This window comes from Salvelinus fontinalis, chromosome 11, assembly GCF_029448725.1.
Source record: "Salvelinus fontinalis isolate EN_2023a chromosome 11, ASM2944872v1, whole genome shotgun sequence".
Taxonomy (NCBI): domain Eukaryota; kingdom Metazoa; phylum Chordata; class Actinopteri; order Salmoniformes; family Salmonidae; genus Salvelinus; species Salvelinus fontinalis.
Genome location: NC_074675.1, coordinates 57415541 through 57437679, shown reverse-complemented (window position 1 = coordinate 57437679; position 22139 = coordinate 57415541). Strand labels below are relative to the sequence as shown.

The 22139-nt window shown below is 46.1% G+C and overlaps 1 protein-coding gene across 1 annotated transcript in view; it reads right to left on the bottom strand.

Moving 5' to 3' along the window:
* Window positions 1-16551, bottom strand: part of LOC129864762 (F-box/WD repeat-containing protein 7-like) — a 126722-nt gene extending 110171 nt beyond the window's left edge. Inside the window, exons 1-2 of the mRNA XM_055937055.1 lie at window positions 16292-16551; window positions 11093-11752 (exon numbers count right to left, since the gene is read on the bottom strand). Of these exons, the coding sequence (XP_055793030.1) occupies window positions 11093-11692 (600 nt within the window). The 5' untranslated portion in view covers window positions 11693-11752; window positions 16292-16551. The remainder of the gene's footprint in view (window positions 1-11092; window positions 11753-16291) is intronic.
* Between the last annotated feature and the right edge of the window lie 5588 nt (window positions 16552-22139).

The window sequence follows — 22139 nt, the reverse complement described above, 5'->3', positions numbered from 1 at the left end:
GGGAACAGCCAACAGACAGAACTACTATACAGACTGTTCCAGGTTGGGAACAGCCAACAGACAGAACTACTATACAGACTGTTCCAGGTTGGGAACAGCCAACAGACAGCACTACTATACAGACTGTTCCAGGTTGGGAACAGACAGCTCTACTATACAGACTGTTCCAGGTTGGGAACAGACAGCACTACTATACAGACTGTTCCAGGTTGGGAACAGCCAACAGACAGCACTACTATACAGACTGTTCCAGGTTGGGAACAGTCAACAGGCAGCTCTACTATACAGACTGTTCCAGGTTGGGAACAGCCAACAGACAGCTCTACTATACAGACTGTTCCAGGTTGGGAACAGACAGCTCTACTATACAGACTGTTCCAGGTTGGGAACAGCCAACAGTGGAAGAGAGGACAGTAACAGGAGACACTATGAGGTGAATTTAAGGAAATATTTCTTATAGTTATATAGTTACAGAAGAAAAAATACCAAAAGTAAATACAAGTATTGATATTAGTTGGATGGGGTCTTTAGGTCAGCAGTATTGTTGATATTAGTTGGCTGGGGTCTTTAGGTCAGCAGTATTGTTGATATTAGTTGGCTGGGGTCTTTAGGTCAGCAGTATTGTTGATACTAGCTGGCTGGGGTCTTTAGGTCAGCAGTATTGTTGATATTAGTTGGCTGGGGTCATTAGGTCAGCAGTATTGTTGATATTAGTTGGCTGGGGTCATTAGGTCAGCAGTATTGTTGATATTAGTTGTCTGGGGTCTTTAGTATCTATGAACTTGACATGAGTGCTCATGGGTCCTGGATAGACATGCCCCACAGCAGTGGAAGAATTCAGCTGAAGTTGTCAGGCAAACAGAACACACCACTGAGCTCATTATTAACAAACACATTAACCCCCAAGCCAGGTGACACCCTACCACTGCTGCCCCATTAACCCCCAAGCCAGGTGACACCCTACCACTGCTGCCCCATTAACCCCCAAGCCAGGTGACACCATACCACTGCTGCCCCATTAACCCCCAAGCCAGGTGACACCCTACCACTGCTGCCCCATTAACCCCCAAGACAGGTGACACCATACTGCTGCCACATTAACCCCCAAGCCAGGTGACACCCTACCACTGCTGCCCCATTAACCCCCAAGCCAGGTGACACCCTACCACTGCTGCCCCATTAACCCCCAAGCCAGGTGACACCATACCAATGCTGCCCCATTAACCCCCAAGCCAGGTGACACCCTACCACTGCTGCCCCATTAACCCCCAAGCCAGGTGACACCATACTGCTGCCACATTAACCCCCAAGCCAGGTGACACCCTACCACTGCTGCCCCATTAACCCCCAAGCCAGGTGACACCCTACCACTGCTGCCCCATTAACCCCCAAGCCAGGTGACACCCTACCACTGCTGCCCCATTAACCCCCAAGCCAAGTGACACCATACCACCGCTGCCCTATTAACCCCCAAGCCAGGTGACACCCTACCACTGCTGCCCCATTAACCCCCAAGCCAGGTGACACCCTACCACTGCTGCCCCATTAACCCCCAAGCCAGGTGACACCCTACCACTGCTGCCCCATTAACCCCCAAGCCAGGTGACACCCTACCACTGCTGCCCCATTAACCCCCAAGCCAGGTGACACCATACTGCTGCCCCATTAACCCCCAAGCCAGGTGACACCCTACCACTGCTGCCCCATTAACCCCCAAGCCAGGTGACACCCTACCACTGCTGCCCCATTAACCCCCAAGCCAGGTGACACCATACTGCTGCCCCATTAACCCCCAAACCAGGTGACACCCTACCACTGCTGCCCTATTAACCCCCAAGCCAGGTGACACCCTACCACTGCTGCCCCATTAACCCCCAAGCCAGGTGACACCATACTGCTGCCCCATTAACCCCCAAGCCAGGTGACACCATACTGCTGCCCCATTAACCCCCAAGCCAGGTGACACCCTACCACTGCTGCCCCATTAACCCCCAAACCAGGTGACACCCTACCACTGCTGCCCCATTAACCCCCAAGCCAGGTGACACCATACTGCTGCCCCATTAACCCCAAGCCAGGTGACACCCTACCACTGCTGCCCCATTAACCCCCAAACCAGGTGACACCCTACCACTGCTGCCCCATTAACCCCCAAGCCAGGTGACACCATACTGCTGCCCGGGTCAGGATGCGCATCATGGCATGCACCACACACATACTGTTGCACCAGGCTGAGGGGGGACTCCCATTCCTGCGACATCAGCGTGTGTGTGTGTGTGTGCGTGTGCGTGTGTGTGTGTGTGTAAAAACACTTTCAGACTGATTTAGCCTAACCAACCGGAACAAAACATCGGTTCAGTCAGGTCACACACACCAGCCGTGTTCCTTATCGGTTTGCTATCCCCAAGCGGCCGCAGATTCATTCTTTGATTCGGTTCGCCAACACCTTTCTATAGTAGTCTATAGCGCAGCAGAATACATACACGCACCGCAGCCCCGGGGCACAACAGACGAATATATGGCTAAATATGGCCAAGCAACAATCTTGTTCAGTTCGCTTATATTGTGTAGGCTACATTTCAGAGCGTGTTTCTAAAAACGGTAGACTACTTGGAGAGATACGAGTGAAAAAAGAACGGGCGCGTCACGTTTCCTACCTCTCTCTATTCCGCAGTAGTCTAATTCTATCCACCAGAGAGAACAGAAGCACTTGCCCCACCAACAAACCCCAATATACCAGATAGATAACACTGGTATACAGTAGTAGCAGTGTCATTAGCACAGAGAATTTTTATTTATTTTTTTAAATCACTGATTTGAAATCACACTTATAAAATGCCAGGTAAAAAAAGGAGAATCCGGTGCGTAAAAAATAAATATATATGACCCCGCCACTCACTTTATAGAAGATGTGCTTCAACGTGCCGTAGAAACCCATCGTGATTCTATTCTTCCGTTATAACGCCCTTCTGCTCTTCCCGGTAGCACAAATTCACAGATAGTGCGGGTAGTTAAATAGATGGGTAGTACTCTTCTTGTCCGAAGGCAAAATTCTCCCTCCTCTCTTTCCACTTCAGTTAGATCCAACCGTATCTATCGTTGCCTGCTGCTACGGACATGTTCGGGCAAGCCTCTCTCTCCAATGCGAACGGGAAGCTAGGAGAGTTAGCCTAGCTAGATAGGTTTTCATATAAGCGCAGAGAGAGACGGAGGTTAGTTCGTTCAGCGAGGCAGCTCTCACACGGACTGCCAAGCATACCGGGGGACAACCAGCTTAGTCAGCCAGAGAGGAATGCCGAGAGGAGGAGAGGGAGGTGGAGACCCGGAGAGCGGCGGAGAGAGAGAAAAGGGCAACCAGTGAAGAACAAACAAACACCATTGTAAATACAACCCATATTTACATGTATTTATTTTCCCTTTTGTACTTCAACTATTTGCACATCATTACAACACTGTACACAGCCATAGTATTACACTGAACAAAAATATAAAACGCAACATGTAAAGTGTTGGTCCTACGTTTCATGAGCTGAAATAAAAGATCCCAGACATGTTCCATATGCACACAAATGCTGATCTCTCAAATTGTGTGCATACATTTCTCTGCCAAGATAATCCATCCACCTGACAGGTGTGGCATATCAAGATGCTGATTAAACAGCATGATCATGACACAGGTGCACCTTGTGCTGGGGCCAGTTTAAAAAATAATAATCATTTATTATAAATAAAACACAGAAATACCTTATTTACATAAGTATTCAGACCCTTTGCTATGAGACTCGAAATTGAGCTCATGGGCATCCTGTTTCCATTGATCATCCTTGAGATGTTTCTACAACCTGTGGTAAATTCAATTGATTGGACATGACTTGGAAAGGCACACACCTGTCTATATAAGGTCCCACAGTTGGCAGTGCATGTCAGAGCAAAAAACAAGCTGTGCCCGTCGAAGGAATTGTGCGTAGAGCTCCGAGACTGGATTATGTCGAGGCACAGATCTGGAGCATTGAAGGTCCCCAAGAACACAGTGGCCTCCATCATTCTTAAATGGAAGAAGTTTGGAACCACCAAGACTCTTCCTAGAGCTGGCCGCCCGGCCAAACTGAGCAATCGGGAGAGAAGGACCTTGGTCAGGGAGGTGTCCAAGAACCCGATGGTCACTCTGACAGATCTCCAGAGTTCCTCTGTTGAGATGGGAGAACCTTCCAGAAGGACAACCATCTCTGCAGCACTCCACCAATCAGGCCTTTATGGTAGAGTGGCCAGTTGGAAGCCACTCCTCAGTAAATTGCACATGACAAACCGCTTGGAGTTTACCAAAAGGCACTTAAAGGACTCTCAAACCATGAGAAACAAGATTCTCTGGTCTGTTGAAACCAAGATCGAACTCTTTGGCCTGAATGCCAAGCGTCACGTCTGGATAAAACCTGGCACCATCCCTATGGTGAAGCATGGTGGTGGCAGCATCATGCTGTGGGGATGTTTTTCAGCAGCAGGGAATGGGAGACTAGTCAGGATCGAGGGAAAGATGAACGGAGCAAAGAACAGAGAGATCCTTGATGAAAACCTACTCCAGAACGCTCAGGACCTCAGACTGGGACGAAGGTTCAGGACAAAGACCCTACGCACACAGCAAAGACAACGCAGGAGTGGCTTCGGGACAAGGGTAAGAACAGATATAGCCCTTGGTTCACTCCAGACTGGACTTGACCAGCACAAAAACACCCTGTGGTGTTCTGCACTAGCATCGAAAAGTCCACGTGATATGCTCCTCCCAGCTGCCCACTGCACTGAGACTAGGTAACACTGTCACCACTGATAAATCCACAATAATTGAGAATTTTAATAAGCATTTCTCTACGGCTGGCCATGTTTTCCACCTGGCTACCCCTACCCCGGCCAACAGATCTGCACTCCCCGCAGCAACTGGCCCAAGCCACCCCCACTTCTCCTTCACCCAAATCCATACAGCTGATGTTCTGAAAGAGCTGCAAAATCTGGATCCCTACAAATCAGCTGGGCTAGACAATCTGGACCCTCTCTTCCTGAAATTATCCGCCGCCATTGTTGCAACCCCTATTACTAGTCTGTTCAACCTCTCTTTCATATCGTCTGAGATTCCTAAAGATTGGAAAGCGGCCGTGGTCATCCCCCTCTTCAAAAGGCGAGACACTCTAGAGCCAAACTGTTAAGTCATCGAACGCCAAGTGAACAAACAGATCCCCGACCATTTCGAATCCCACCGTACCTTCTCCGCTATGCAATCTGGTTTCCAAGCTGGTCACGGGTGCACCTCAGCACCGCTCAAGGTCCTAAATGATATCATAACCGCCATCGATAAAAGACAGTACTGTGCAGCCGTCTTCATGGACCTGGCCAAGGCTTTCGACTCTGTCAATCACCGTATTCTTATCGGCAGACTCAGTAGCCTCGGTTTTTCTAATGACTGCCTTGCCTGGTTCACCAACTACTTCTCAGACAGAGTTCAGTGTGTCAAATCGGAGGGCCTGTTGTCCGGACCTCTGGCAGTCTCTATGGGAGTGCCACAGGGTTCAATTCTCGGGCCGACTCTCTTCTCTGTATATATCAATGATGTAGCTCTTGCTGCGGGTAATTATTTGATCCACCTCGACACAGACGACACCATTCTGTATACCTCTGGCCCTTCTTTGGACACTGTGTTAACAAACCTCCAAACGAGCTTCAACTCCATACAACTCTCCTTCCGTGGACTCCAACTGCTCCTAAATGCAAGTACAACGAAATGCATGCTCTTCAACCGATCGCTCCGCCCACCCGACTAGCATCACTACTCTGGACAGTTCTGACTTAGAATATGTGGACAACTACAAATACCTAGGTGTCTGGTTAGACTCTTCTTCCAGACTCACATTAAGCATCTCCAATCCAAAATTAAATCTAGAATCGGCTTCCTATTTCGCAACAAAGCATCCTTCACTCACGCTGCCAAACATACCCTCGTAAAACTGACTATCCTACCGATCCTCGACTTCGGCGATATCATTTACAAAATAGCCTCCAACACTCTACTCAGTAAATTGGATTTAGTCTATCACAGTGCCATCTGTTTTGTCACCAAAGCCCCATTTACTATCCAACACTGCGACCTGTATGCTCTTTTTGGCTGGTCTTCGCTACATATTCGTCGCCAAACCCACTGGCTCCAGGTCATCTATAAGTCTTTGCTAGGTAAAGTCCCCCCTTATCTCAGCTCACTGGTCACCATAGCAGCACCCACCCGTAGCATGCGCTCCAGCAGGTATATTTCACTGGTCATCCCCAAAGCCAACACCTCCTTTGGCCACCTTTCCTTCCAATTCTCTGCTGCCAATGACTGGAACAAATTGCAAAAATCACTGAAGTTGGAGACTTACATCTCCCTCACTAACTTTAAGCGTCAGCTGTCAGAACAGCTTACCGATCGCTGCAGCTGTACACAGCTCATCTGTAAATAGCCCACCCAACTACCTCATCCCCATATTTAGTTTTTTCTTTTTCTGCTCTTTTGCACACCAGTATTTCTACTAGCCAATCCTCTTCTGCACATCTATCACGCCAGTGTAAATTGCTAAATTGTAATTACTTAGCCATTATTGGCATATTTATTGCCTTACCTCCTTACAGTGTACACACAGTATACAGACTTTTCTATTGTGTTATTGACTGTACGTTTGTTTATGTGTAACTCTGTGTTGTTTTATGTGTCGAACTGCTTTGCTTTATCTTGGCCAGGTCGCAGTTGTAAATGAGAACTTGTTCTCAACTAGCCTACCTGGTTAAATAAAGGTGAAATAAATAAAAATGTATTTTAAAAAAGTCTCTGAATGTCCTTGAGTGGCCCAGCCAGAGCCCGGACATGAACCCGATCGAACATCTCTGGAGAGACCTGAAAATAGTTGTGCAGCGACGCTCCCCATCCAACCTGACAGGGCTTGAGAGGATCTGCAGAGAGGAACGGGAGAAACTCCCCAAATACAGGTGTGCCAAGCTTGTAGAGTCACACCCAAGAAGACTCAAGACTGTAATCGCTGCCAAAGGCACTTCAACAAAGTACTGAGTAAAGGGTCTGAATTCATTTTTTTTTTTTACTTTTAGAAACCTGTTGTTGCTTTGTCATTTTTGGGGTATTGTGATGTCATTATGGGGTATTGTGATGTCATTATGGGGTATTGTGATGTCATTATGGGGTATTGTGTGTAGATTGATGAGGGGGGGGGGAAACGATTTAATCAATTTTAGAATAAGGCTGTAACGTAACAAAATGTGAAAAGTCAAGGGGTCTGAATACTTTCCGAATGCACTGTACATCCAACTGACCTCACAACCGCAGACCACGTTTATGACATCATGTGGGCGAGCGGTTTGCTGATGTCAACGTTGTGAACAGAGTGCCCCGTGGTGGCGGTGGGGGTTATGGTATGGGGCAGGCATAAGCTACGGACAACGAACACATTTTGCATTTTGAATGCACAGAAATAGAGCGACGAAATCCTGAGGTCCATTGTCGTGCCAATCCCAGGTCCATTGCCGTGCCAGTCATCGTGCCAATCCCAGGTCCATTGCCGTGCCAGTCATCGTGCCAATCCCAGGTCCATTGTCGTGCCAGTCATCGTGCCAATCCCAGGTCCATTGCCGTGCCAGTCATCGTGCCAATCCCAGGTCCATTGTCGTGCCAGTCATCGTGCCAATCCCAGGTCCATTGTCGTGCCAGTCATCGTGCCAATCCCAGGTCCATTGTCGTGCCAGTCATCGCCGCCATCACTTCATGTTTCATAACGCACGGCCCCATGTCACAAGGATCTGTACACAATTCCTGGAAGCTGAAAATGTCCCAGTTCTTCCATGGCCTGCATACTCACCAGCCATGTCACCCATTGAGCATGTTTGGGATGCTCTGGATCGACGTGTACATTTTTTTTTATTTTAGTCATTTATCAGACACTCTTATCCAGAGCGACGTACTGTAGTGATTACATACATTTCCCCCGTACTGGTCCCCCGTGGGAATCGAACCTGGCGTTGCAAGCACCATGCTCTACCCACTGAGCCACACAAGACCACCTTCCCAATCAGTACACGACAGCATATTCCAGTTAACACCCATATCCAACACCATCGCACAGCCTTTGGAGTTGTAGGACAGCATTCAACCGCCTGATCAACTCTATGCACAGTAGACGTCTCGCTGCATGAGGCAAATGGTGGTCTCGAGAGGTATAACCATGGGATGATAAATCACAATAATACATTTGTTTATGACATATTTTGAAGAAAAATAATTAAATTAGTGTACTAGTCTTCATTTCTCCTGTACGAGGGGAGAACGTACGAGTCTTCATTTCTCCTGTACGAGGGGAGAACGTACGAGTCTTCATTTCTCCTGTACGAGGGGAGAACATACGAGTCTTCATTTCTCCTGTACGAGGGGAGAACATACGAGTCTTCATTTCTCCTGTACGAGGGGAGAACATACGAGTCTTCATTTCTCCTGTACGAGGGGAGAACATACGAGTCTTCATTTCTCCTGTACGAGGGGAGAACATACGAGTCTTCATTTCTCCTGTACGAGGGGAGAACATACGAGTCTTCATTTCTCCTGTACGAGGGGAGAACATACGAGTCTTCATTTCTCCTGTACGAGGGGAGAACATACGAGTCTTCATTTCTCCTGTACGAGGGGAGAACATACGAGTCTTCATTTCTCCTGTACGAGGGGAGAACATACGAGTCTTCATTTCTCCTGTACGAGGGGAGAACATACGAGTCTTCATTTCTCCTGTACGAGGGGAGAACATACGAGTCTTCATTTCTCCTGTACGAGGGGAGAACATACGAGTCTTCATTTCTCCTGTACGAGGGGAGAACATACGAGTCTTCATTTCTCCTGTACGAGGGGAGAACATACGAGTCTTCATTTCTCCTGTACGAGGGGAGAACATACGAGTCTTCATTTCTCCTGTACGAGGGGAGAACGTACGAGTCTTCATTTCTCCTGTACGAGGGGAGAACGTACGAGTCTTCATTTCTCCTGTACGAGGGGAGAACGTACGAGTCTTCATTTCTCCTGTACGAGGGGAGAACGTACGAGTCTTCATTTCTCCTGTACGAGGGGAGAACGTACGAGTCTTCATTTCTCCTGTACGAGGGGAGAACGTACGAGTCTTCATTTCTCCTGTACGAGGGGAGAACGTACGAGTCTTCATTTCTCCTGTACGAGGGGAGAACGTACGAGTCTTCATTTCTCCTGTACGAGGGGAGAACGTACGAGTCTTCATTTCTCCTGTACGAGGGGAGAACATACGAGTCTTCATTTCTCCTGTACGAGGGGAGAACATACGAGTCTTCATTTCTCCTGTACGAGGGGAGAACATACGAGTCTTCATTTCTCCTGTACGAGGGGAGAACATACGAGTCAGCAGAGCTGGGTGAAACATCCAGTTAGTTGTGTACCCCCTCCACCCAAGGTAAGGACACACGCTTAATTCCAGATCACTGTGTAGTTGCTATGTGTGCCCTGGTTTATAGTTGTTCAGTTGAGCAGAATAATATTATTCAGACAGTGAATGGAACTCATAGTCCAGTGAATGGAACAAGGGAATGTAGGAACAGGAAGAGAGGTTGGAAAACGTTATCCGTATGCACTGGAATAAGAGAAGGAGGATATATGAATACACATCGGTGTGCAAACCACTTCCTCACCAGTTCGTTTTTTACTCACGCAGGGAGGCTATTCTGTTTCCACTCCATCCACTGTTTGGGGAGAATTCAGCTTCTCACTTCACAACAGGTGATACTCCACCCAAAAGGCCCAGCACACCAACATCAAAACCTCATCCCAACTGTAAAGTCTGGTGGAGGGAGCATCATGGTTTGGGGCTGCTTTGCTGCCTCAGGGCCGGGACAGCTTGCTATCATCGACAGAAAAATGAATTCCCAAGTTTATCAAGACATTTTGCAGGAGAATGTTAGGCTATCTGTCCGCCAATTGAAGCTCAACAGAAGATGGGTGATGCAACAGGACAACGACCCAAAACACAGAAGTAAATCAACAACAGAATGGCTTCAACAAATACGCCTTCTGGAGTGGCCCAGTCAGAGTCCTGATCTCAACCTTCTGGAGTGGCCCAGTCAGAGTCCTGACCTCAACCTTCTGGAGTGACCCAGTCAGAGTCCTGACCTCAACCTTCTGGAGTGACCCAGTCAGAGTCCTGACCTCAACCTTCTGGAGTGGCCCAGTCAGAGTCCTGACCTCAACCTTCTGGAGTGGCCCAGTCAGAGTCCTGACCTCAGCCTTCTGGAGTGGCCCAGTCAGAGTCCCGACCTCAACCTTCTGGAGTGGCCCAGTCAGAGTCCTGACCTCAGCCTTCTGGAGTGGCCCAGTCAGAGTCCTGACCTCAACCTTCTGGAGTGGCCCAGTCAGAGTCCTGACCTCAACCTTCTGGAGTGACCCAGTCAGAGTCCTGACCTCAACCTTCTGGAGTGGCCCAGTCAGAGTCCCGACCTCAACCTTCTGGAGTGGCCCAGTCAGAGTCCTGACCTCAACCTTCTGGAGTGGCCCAGTCAGAGTCCTGACTTCAACCTGATTGACATGCTGTGGCATGACCTCAAGAGAGCAGTTCACACCAGACATCCCAAGAATATTGCTGAACTGAAACAGTTTTGTAAAGAGGAACGGTCCAAAATTCCTCCTGACCGTTGTTACAGGTCTGATCCGCAACTACAGAAAACATTTGGTTGAAGTTATTGCTGCCAAAGGAGGGTCAACCAGTTATTAAATCCAAGGGTTCACATACTTTTCCCACCCTGCAATGTGAATGTTTACACGGTGTGTTCAATAAAGACATGAAAACGTATAATTGTTTGTGCTATTAGTTTAAGCAGACTGTGTTTGTCTATTGTTGTGACCTAGATGAAGATCAGATCAAATTTAAGGACCAATTTATGCAGAAATCCAGGTATTTCCAAAGGGTTGACATCCTGTTTCTTGCCACTGTATGTCACAATGGGATGCCGGACTATCGCGTCTCTGGACTCTGAATTAGGCTTGATGGGAGAGGCGGGTTCTTACCTTGATGTCGAAGAGTGATGAAGGTGTTTCAGGGTTCAGTCTGTCCGACGTCAACTCCAAGTTCTCATCCGAGACAAACACCTGCTTCCTTCCCTCTTCATCCTCTTCTAACAGGGCAGAACGGTCACTCTCGTCTTCACCCATCTCTTCTGCCTCCTCGCCTTCATCTCCCTGCTCCTTCTCATCATCCTCCTTTCTACCTTCCTCCCCTTCCTCTCCATTCCGCACCCCCTCTTCTTCAGTCTGGGTACTGTGGGAGGTTTTTGATTGGCCATCTCTTTCCCTAGCCGCGCTCTCATTGGCTGTTACCTCGACGTGACCGACGACAGTTCCGAACGGTTCCGAGGGGCAGGACTCCTCCGCTATGGTAACTATGGAAATGCTGACCACCTCCCCCTCTTCCTCCTCTCTGCCAATAAACTCCTCACCACCTCCCTTTCTCCTTTCTTCCCCAGAGGAAGACGAAGAGATGGAGGAAGAGATTGAAGAGATGGAGGAGGAAGAGGGGGTGCTGCCCAGCAGCGATACCCCGATAGAGTCTCTCCTCCCTGGCAGGGGCGTACCCGTGTTCACCCCTCTGGTCAAGGGGTCCTGTTTCATCACTAAACTAGACTTCTCTCCTACGGTCTTCAGATGAGAGAACAGGAGGGACCAGGCATCCTGGAGAAAGGAGAGAGGATAGACAGGGGTTAGAAGAATAGAACTAGGGGGGGGAGTACTCCAGCGACACAAAAGACTACAGAAGAGGCGAGATTGGACTCCTAGATAAACAAGGAGAGGAGAGAGGAGAGAAAAGGGGGATAGAAATTAGAGGAGGAGTACTCTGTCAAAAGGGCTGGGAGTTTTCCCCCTGACTTGCTAACACCAACACTACTCCCACTGTCTTCAGACTAGATAGCAAGAGAGATGGGGAATCATGGATAAACAAGTAGAGGATCACTTAGACATTGGAGGAATACTTCACAATGAGGCTGGGAGTTTACCCTGTCAGTATGAATGAAATGAGTGGGTCCTGCCTTGATGACTATATTAGATTTAATCTACTTGTCCAATAGATTTTTGCAGTTTTAAAATGATTACTTGGAATAAACTTACAGCTAAAACGCTCCTTGTCCCAGAATGACATGTTAGCTAGCCACAAATCCGCCTATTGTCACTAGCTAGCCACAGATCTGCCTGTTGTCACTATCTAGCAACAGATCTACTTGTTGTCACTAGCTAGCCACAGATCTGCTTGTTGTCACTAGCTAGCCACAGATCTGCTTGTTGTCACTAGCTAGCCACAGATCTACTTGTTGTCACTAGCTAGCCACAGATCTGCTTGTTGTCACTAGCTAGCCACAGATCTGCTTGTTGTCACTAGCTAGCCACAGATCTGCTTGTTGTCACTAGCTAGCCACAGATGTACTTGTTGTCACTAGCTAGCCACAGATGTACTTGTTGTCACTAGCTAGCCACAGATTTGCCTGTTGTCACTAGCTAGCCACAGATCTACTTGTTGTCACTAGCTAGCAACAGATCTACCTGTTGTCACTAGCTAGCAACAGATCTACCTGTTGTCACTAGCTAGCAACAGATCTACCTGTTGTCACTAGCTAGCAACAGATCTACCTGTTGTCACTAGCTAGCAACAGATCTACCTGTTGTCACTAGCTAGCAACAGATCTACCTGTTGTCACTAGCTAGCAACAGATCTACCTGTTGTCACTAGCTAGCAACAGATCTACCTGTTGTCACTAGCTAAAAACAGATCTACCTGTTGTCACTAGCTAGCAACAGATCTACCTGTTGTCACTAGCTAGCAACAGATCTACCTGTTGTCACTAGCTAGCAACAGATCTACCTGTTGTCACTAGCTAGCAACAGATCTACCTGTTGTCACTAGCTAGCAACAGATCTACTTGTTGTCACTAGCTAGCAACAGATCTACTTGTTGTCACTAGCTAGCAACAGATCTACTTGTTGTCACTAGCTAGCAACAGATCTACTTGTTGTCACTAGCTAGCAACAGATCTACGTGTTGTCACTAGCTAGCCACAGATCTCCTTATTGTCACTAGCTAGCAACAGATCTACTTGTTGTCACTAGCTAGCAACAGATCTGCTTGTTGTCACTAGCTAGCCACAGATCTACTTGTTGTCACTAGCTAGCCACAGATCGACTTGTTGTCACTAGCTAGCCACAGATCGACTTGTTGTCACTAGCTAGCCACAGATCGACTTGTTGTCACTAGCTAGCCACAGATCTACTTGTTGTCACTAGCTAGCCACAGATCTACTTGTAGTCACTAGCTAGCCACAGATCTACTTGTTGTCACTAGCTAGCCACAGATTTGCCTGTTGTCACTAGCTAGCAACAGATCTACCTGTTGTCACTAGCTAGCCACAGATCTACTTGTTGTCACTAGCTAGCCACAGATCTACTTGTTGTCACTAGCTAGCCACAGATCTACTTGTTGTCACTAGCTAGCCACAGATCTACTTGTTGTCACTAGCTAGCCACAGATCTACTTGTTGTCACTAGCTAGCCACAGATCTACTTGTTGTCACTAGCTAGCCACAGATCTACTTGTTGTCACTAGCTAGCCACAGATTTGCCTGTTGTCACTAGCTAGCCACAGATCTACTTGTTGTCACTAGCTAGCCACAGATCTACTTGTTGTCACTAGCTAGCAACAGATCTACTTGTTATCACTAGCTAGCAACATATCTACTTGTTGTCACTAGCTAGCAACATATCTACTTGTTGTCACTAGCTAGCCACAGATTTGCCTGTTGTCACTAGCTAGCCACAGATCTACTTGTTGTCACTAGCTAGCCACAGATCTACTTGTTGTCACTAGCTAGCAACAGATCTACTTGTTATCACTAGCTAGCAACAGATCTACTTGTTGTCACTAGCTAGCAACAAAACTACTTGTTGTCACTAGCTAGCAACATACCTACTTGTTGTCACTAGCTAGCAACAGATATACTTGTTGTCACTAGCTAGCAACAGATCTACCTGTTGTCACTAGCTAGCAACATATCTACTTGTTGTCACTAGCTAGCAACAGATCTACTTGTTGTCACTAGCTAGCAACAGATCTACTTGTTGTCACTAGCTAGCAACAGATCTACGTGTTGTCACTAGCTAGCCACAGATCTCCTTATTGTCACTAGCTAGCAACAGATCTACTTGTTGTCACTAGCTAGCCACAGATCTACTTGTTGTCACTAGCTAGCAACAGATCTACTTGTTGTCACTAGCTAGCAACAGATCTACTTGTAGTCACTAGCTAGCCACAGATCTACTTGTTGTCACTAGCTAGCCACAGATTTGCCTGTTGTCACTAGCTAGCAACAGATCTACCTGTTGTCACTAGCTAGCCACAGATCTACTTGTTGTCACTAGCTAGCCACAGATCTACTTGTTGTCACTAGCTAGCCACAGATCTACTTGTTGTCACTAGCTAGCCACAGATCTACTTGTTGTCACTAGCTAGCCACAGATTTGCCTGTTGTCACTAGCTAGCCACAGATCTACTTGTTGTCACTAGCTAGCCACAGATCTAGTTGTTGTCACTAGCTAGCAACAGATCTACTTGTTATCACTAGCTAGCAACATATCTACTTGTTGTCACTAGCTAGCAACAGATCTACCTGTTGTCACTAGCTAGCAACAGATCTACTTGTTATCACTAGCTAGCAACATATCTACTTGTTGTCACTAGCTAGCCACAGATTTGCCTGTTGTCACTAGCTAGCCACAGATCTACTTGTTGTCACTAGCTAGCCACAGATCTACTTGTTGTCACTAGCTAGCCACAGATCTACTTGTTGTCACTAGCTAGCAACAGATCTACTTGTTATCACTAGCTAGCAACATATCTACTTGTTGTCACTAGCTAGCAACATATCTACTTGTTGTCACTAGCTAGCAACATATCTACTTGTTGTCACTAGCTAGCAACATACCTACTTGTTGTCACTAGCTAGCAACAGATATACTTGTTGTCACTAGCTAGCAACAGATATACTTGTTGTCACTAGCTAGCAACAGATCTACCTGTTGTCACTAGCTAGCAACATATCTACTTGTTGTCACTAGCTAGCAACAGATCTACTTGTTGTCACTAGCTAGCAACATATCTACTTGTTGTCACTAGCTAGCAACAGATCTACTTGTTGTCACTAGCTAGCAACATATCTACTTGTTGTCACTAGCTAGCAACAGATCTACTTGTTGTCACTAGCTAGCAACATATCTACTTGTTGTCACTAGCTAGCAACAGATCTACTTGTTGTCACTAGCTAGCAACAGATCTACTTGTTGTCACTAGCTAGCAACAGATCTACTTGTTGTCACTAGCTAGCAACAGATCTACGTGTTGTCACTAGCTAGCCACAGATCTCCTTATTGTCACTAGCTAGCAACAGATCTACTTGTTGTCACTAGCTAGCCACAGATCTACTTGTTGTCACTAGCTAGCAACAGATCTACTTGTTGTCACTAGCTAGCAACAGATCTACTTGTTGTCACTAGCTAGCCAACTAGCTAAGTACCTAAGGTTGCTGTGTTGTAAGTTGTCATTGTACAGCTTGCATTCATGGTATCACGTTTCTATAACTAAATAGTTAGATTACAAATACATATATATTTTTTTTTAAAGACTTCACCTGATGGCAGTTTTTCGGACGGAGATCTCTCGATATGTCACTAGCTGTCTGCCTTAGCTACGGATAACGTGATCAGCAGAGATAGTACCATGGATAGATAGTACACACGTTTTTATTGGTTTACAGTGTAGTACTACGCGGCGTTTGTCTGTCAATCTATCGAACATAACAGTAAGTATTTAGCAAAGATTGTGCAAGATTTGACATTGCGAACAAACGGAAGTGTTCAGAATAAATAAATATACACAATGTTAAAAGCAGTTCCTCCAACAAAGATATCGATCCTCTCGAAAACTAAAGCAGTTAACGTTAACTTGTAACGGCCCACCACCTGTCATAGTTAGCTAGCTAGCTTCACACACAGTTGATGGTCGTTGCTAAGTTACCTCACTTTCCCCCACACACACTAACGTTAGCTAGCTAACTTCTGAATTCATTGACACTTTTATCCTTAAATGCTTCAACTACAAGAAGTATCCTACTAAAGTGTTTCAATAGCCACCACGCATTAAACTAATACACAATTAAATAGCAAACTCACCTTCGACAAAACAGAGAGCCGTTGTTGCTAGTAACTAACGTTACTAGTGCCGTGGCGTGTTGTCTTCTCTTTGCACTCGAAATAAAGGGGATTTTGGACACTTTCTCAACTAGAATACGCTTATCGCGTCCTAACAACCTTTCATCAGACGGTGAGATACACGCAGACTGCTGATATCAACATGAAACGTTAAAATCCGGTTAGAGAAAGAGGTACTTCTCATTCTCTTCTCAAAAAGAGACAAAACTGTTAGGCGCGCTGTAATGACGTCAAGTCGATTTCACTCTCCCTGGCGCCTTGTTATGACTTACAGTTATAATATAACACACAGAGGCTTTCTAAAATAATATAACACACAGAGGCTTTCTAAAATAATATAACACACAGAGGCTTTCTAAAATAATATCACACACAGAGGCTTCTAAATAATATAACACACAGAGGCGTTCTAAAATAATATAACACACAGAGGCTTTCTAAATAATATAACACACAGAGGCTTTCTAAATAATATAACACACAGAGGCGTTCTAAAATAATATAACACACAGAGGCTTTCTAAATAATATAACACACAGAGGCTTTCTAAAATAATATAACACACAGAGGCTTTCTAAAATAATATAACACACAGAGGCTTTCTAAATAATATAAAACACAGAGGCTTTCTAAAATAATATAACACACAGAGGCTTTCTAAAATAATATAACACACAGAGGCTTTCTAAAATAATATAACACACAGAGGCTTTCTAAAATAATATAACACACAGAGGCTTCTAAATAATATAACACACAGAGGCGTTCTAAAATAATATAACACACAGAGGCTTTCTAAATAATATAACACACAGAGGCTTTCTAAATAATATAACACACAGAGGCTTTCTAAAATAATATAACACACAGAGGCTTTCTAAATAATATAACACACAGAGGCTTTCTAAATAATATAACACACAGAGGCTTTCTAAATAATATAACACACAGAGGCTTTCTAAAATAATATAACACACAGAGGCTTTCTAAATAATATAACACACAAAGGCTTTCTAAAATAATATAACACACAGAGGCTTTCTAAAATAATATAACACACAGAGGCTTTCTGAAAAATAATATAACACACAGAGGCTTTCTAAATAATATAACCCACAGAGGCTTTCTAAATAATATAACACACAGAGGCTTCTAAATAATATAACACACAGAGGCTTTCTAAATAATATAACACACAGAGGTTTTCTAAATAATATAACACACAGAGGTTTTCTAAATAATATAACACACAGAGGTTTTCTAAATAATATAACACACAGAGGCTTTCCAAATAATATAACACACAGAGGCTTTCTAAATAATATAACACACAGAGGCTTTCTAAATAATATAACACACAGAGGCTTTCTATAATAATTATTTTGATAATGGAATGTTTCTGTTTAAAAGAGGGTTTTAAGACCCTTGTCAAAACATATATATGTCTGAAATAGCCCAATATTCCTTGTATAGGGCTCTGGTCAAAAGTAGTGCACTATATAGGGAATAGGGCTCTGGTCAAAAGTAGTGCACTATATATGGAATAGGGTTCCATAGGGCTCTGGTCTAAAGTAGTGCATTACATAGGGAATATTGTACCATTTCAGACACAAACATCTTCTCTAAAAAATAATAGAGTGGTTAAAGTATACACACTAATAATATCTTATATATAACAATCTTATTTTTATTTAAATGTGACGTCATTAAAAGGACACAAGGCGAGACCCAAATGCAGACACAGGAAGCAGATGTTTGAGCTCCGATATTTATTAAACCAAGGGGTATGCAAAAGGTAGGTCGGGAACCGGCGAGAGTTCATAAAACGGGTCAGAGTCCAAAACAGTACCAGACGAAGTGCAGTCTGAAGGTCAGGCCAGGCAGGGGTTCAGTAACCAGATCTGTGTCCAAACATTAAAAAAGTACAGGCAGGTTTGAAGACAGAACAGGCAGAGTGGTCAGGCAGGTTCAGAGACAGGACAGGGTCAAAACCAGGAGGACTAGAACCAAAAGAGACTGGGGAAAAATAGGCGCAAAGAGAACCGCTGGTTGACTTGGCAAACAAGATACACTGGCACAGAGAGACAGGAAACACAGGGATAAATACACCAGTACAGAGAGACAGGAAACACAGGGATAAATACACCGGTACAGTGAGACAGGAAACACAGGGATAAATACACCAGGGAATAATAAGCGACACCTGGAGGGGGTGGAGACAATCACAAGGACAGGTGAAACAGATCATGATGTGACAGTCATTGATCAAATATACAAAACAGATCTAGTCTGGTCCCAGATCAGTTTGTGCTTCAGCCAACCTATCCTGGGCCTGTATTCATCAAACATCTCAGAGTAGGAGGGCTGATCTAGGATCCGTTTTGGTCTTTTTAGATCACTATGGCTGCGTTTACACAGGCAGTCCAATTCTGATCTTAGATCACTATGGCTGCGTTTACACAGGCAGTCCAATTCTGATCTATTTGGCAATTATTGGTCGTTTTGACAGATCAGATCTTTCGCCAATAATTGGACAAAAGATCAGAATTGTAATGTCTGTGTTAATGTAGCCAATGAATGAGATTATGGACAGAGGGGACCTGATTGTAGAACATCACTCCTACTCTGGTTCTCTTTGTGAATATGGGCCCAGGTCATGACGATAAGATAGGCAGGGGAGTTTAATAGTCAAAGGCAAAAACAGATCTTGGATCAGGCTATAGAGAAACCACAGGCAGATAAAACGGCATAATGGGGGCATTCCAAATGGCACCCTATTCCCTACATAGTGCGTACTAGCCCTATGGGTCCTGGTCAAAAGTAGTGCACTATATAGGGAATACGGTGCTGTTTGGGACATGTCTTGTATAGTGGTTCACAACCTTTTTTGGTTACTGTACCACGAACTAAATGTTCTCTGCCCAGAGTACCCCTGAAGTATCCCCTCTTGTGCATTTTACCAGTAAGTCTATGGTCTCATGACTCTTCTCAAGTACCCCCTGTGGATAGGCCAAGTACCCCTAGTTGGGAACCACTGTTTATAGCTGATTGGTCATCCCAATGGAACACTATTCCCTATTTAGTGCACTACTTTGACCAGGCACTATCATAGGTAGTGCACTACTTGACCAGGCACTATCACAGGTAGTGCACTACTTTGACCAGGCACTATCACAGGTAGTGCACTACTTTGACCAGGCACTATCACAGGTAGTGCACTACTTTGACCAGGCACTATCACAGGTAGTGCACTACTTTGACCAGGCACTATCACAGGTAGTGCACTATATAGAGAGGGAACATTGTGCCGTCAGTCGACGCAGGACAGGAAGCTGGAGGACAAATATCCTGCTTTCACCCAGCATTAAATGTCTGGGCACCATCATGTACGTTATTAAAAGTGTGTGTGTGTGTGTGTGTGTGTGTGTGTGTGTGTGTGTGTGTGTGTGTGTGTGTGTGTGTGTGTGTGTGTGTGTGTGTGTGTGTGTGTGTGTGTGTGTGTGTGTGTGTGTGTGTGTGTGTGTGTGTGACCACAGCAGAGGAGGTACTAGCACGGTATTCAGCAGCTATCAGGGAAGACCATTCATTTTCAATATACAGAAACTAACCGGGGGGGGGGGAGAGGCAATCTTTCTCTCTCCACTTTTTCTGGGACAACGGGGACGGAAAGAAGGAGGGGGGGCATGAAAAACAGCTTCTATCTCCAGCCCATCAGACTGTTAAATAGCCATCACTAGCCGGCCTCCACCAAGTACCCTACCCTACCCTGACTTTAGTTACTGTTACTAGCCTGCTACCACCCGGTACTCTACCCTGCACCTTAGTTACTGTTACTAGCCTGCTACCACCCGGTACTCTAACCTGCACCTTAGTTACTGTTACTAGCTGGCTACCACCCGGTACTCTACCCTGACCTTAGTTACTGTTACTAGCCTGCTACCACCTGGTACTCTACCCTGACCTTAGTTACTGTTACTAGCCGGCTACCACCCGGTACTCTACCCTGACCTTAGTTACTGTTACTAGCCGGCTACCACCTGGTACTCTACCCTGCACCTTAGTTACTGTTACTAGCTGGCTACCACCTGGTACTCTACCCTGAACCTTAGTCACTGTTACTAGCTGGCTACCACCCGGTACTCTACCCTGCACCTTAGTTACTGTTACTAGCTGGCTACCACCCGGTACTCTACCCTGCACCTTAGAGACTGTTACTAGCCTGCTACCACCCGGTACTCTACCCTGCACCTTAGAGACTGTTACTAGCCTGCTACCACCCGGTACTCTACCCTGACCTTAGTTACTGTTACTAGCCTGCTACCACCCGGTACTCTACCCTGACCTTAGTTACTGTTACTAGCCTGCTACCACCCGGTACTCTACCCTGCACCTTAGTCACTGTTACTAGCCTGCTACCACCCGGTACTCTACCCTGACCTTAGTTACTGTTACTAGCTGGCTACCACCCGGTACTCTACCCTGACCTTAGTTACTGTTACTAGCTGGCTACCACCCGGTACTCTACCCTGACCTTAGTTACTGTTACTAGCTGGCTACCACCAGGTACTCTACCCTGACCTTAGTTACTGTTACTAGCTGGCTACCACCCGGTACTCTACCCTGACCTTAGTTACTGTTACTAGCTGGCTACCACCTGGTACTCTACCCTGACCTTAGTTACTGTTACTAGCTGGCTACCACCCGGTACTCTACCCTGACCTTAGTTACTGTTATTAGCTGGCTACCACCCGGTACTCTACCCTGACCTTAGTTACTGTTACTAGCTGGCTACCACCCGGTACTCTACCCTGACCTTAGTTACTGTTACTAGCTGGCTACCACCCGGTACTCTACCCTGACCTTAGTTACTGTTACTAGCTGGCTACCACCCGGTACTCTACCCTGACCTTAGTTACTGTTACTAGCTGGCTACCACCCGGGTACTCTACCCTGAACCTTAGTCACTGTTACTAGCTGGCTACCACCCGGTACTCTACCCTGACCTTAGTTACTGTTACTAGCCTGCTACCACCCGGTACTCTACCCTGACCTTAGTTACTGTTACTAGCTGGCTACCACCTGGTACTCTACCCTGACCTTAGTTACTGTTACTAGCTGGCTACCACCCGGTACTCTACCCTGCACCTTAGTTACTGTTACTAGCTGGCTACCACCTGGTACTCTACCCTGCACCTTAGTTACTGTTACTAGCTGGCTACCACCTGGTACTCTACCCTGAACCTTAGTCACTGTTACTAGCTGGCTACCACCCGGTACTCTACCCTGCACCTTAGTTACTGTTACTAGCCTGCTACCACCCGGTACTCTACCCTGCACCTTAGAGACTGTTACTAGCTGGCTACCACCCGGTACTCTACCCTGACCTTAGTTACTGTTACTAGCCTGCTACCACCCGGTACTCTACCCTGACCTTAGTTACTGTTACTAGCCTGCTACCACCCGGTACTCTAACCTGCACCTTAGAGACTGTTACTAGCCTGCTACCACCCGGTACTCTACCCTGACCTTAGTTACTGTTACTAGCCTGCTACCACCCGGTACTCTACCCTGCACCTTAGAGACTGTTACTAGCCTGCTACCACCCGGTACTCTACCCTGCACCTTAGAGACTGTTACTAGCCTGCTACCACCCGGTACTCTACCCTGACCTTAGTTACTGTTACTAGCTGGCTACCACCCGGTACTCTACCCTGCACCTTAGTTACTGTTACTAGCTGGCTACCACCTGGTACTCTACCCTGCACCTTAGTTACTGTTACTAGCTGGCTACCACCTGGTACTCTACCCT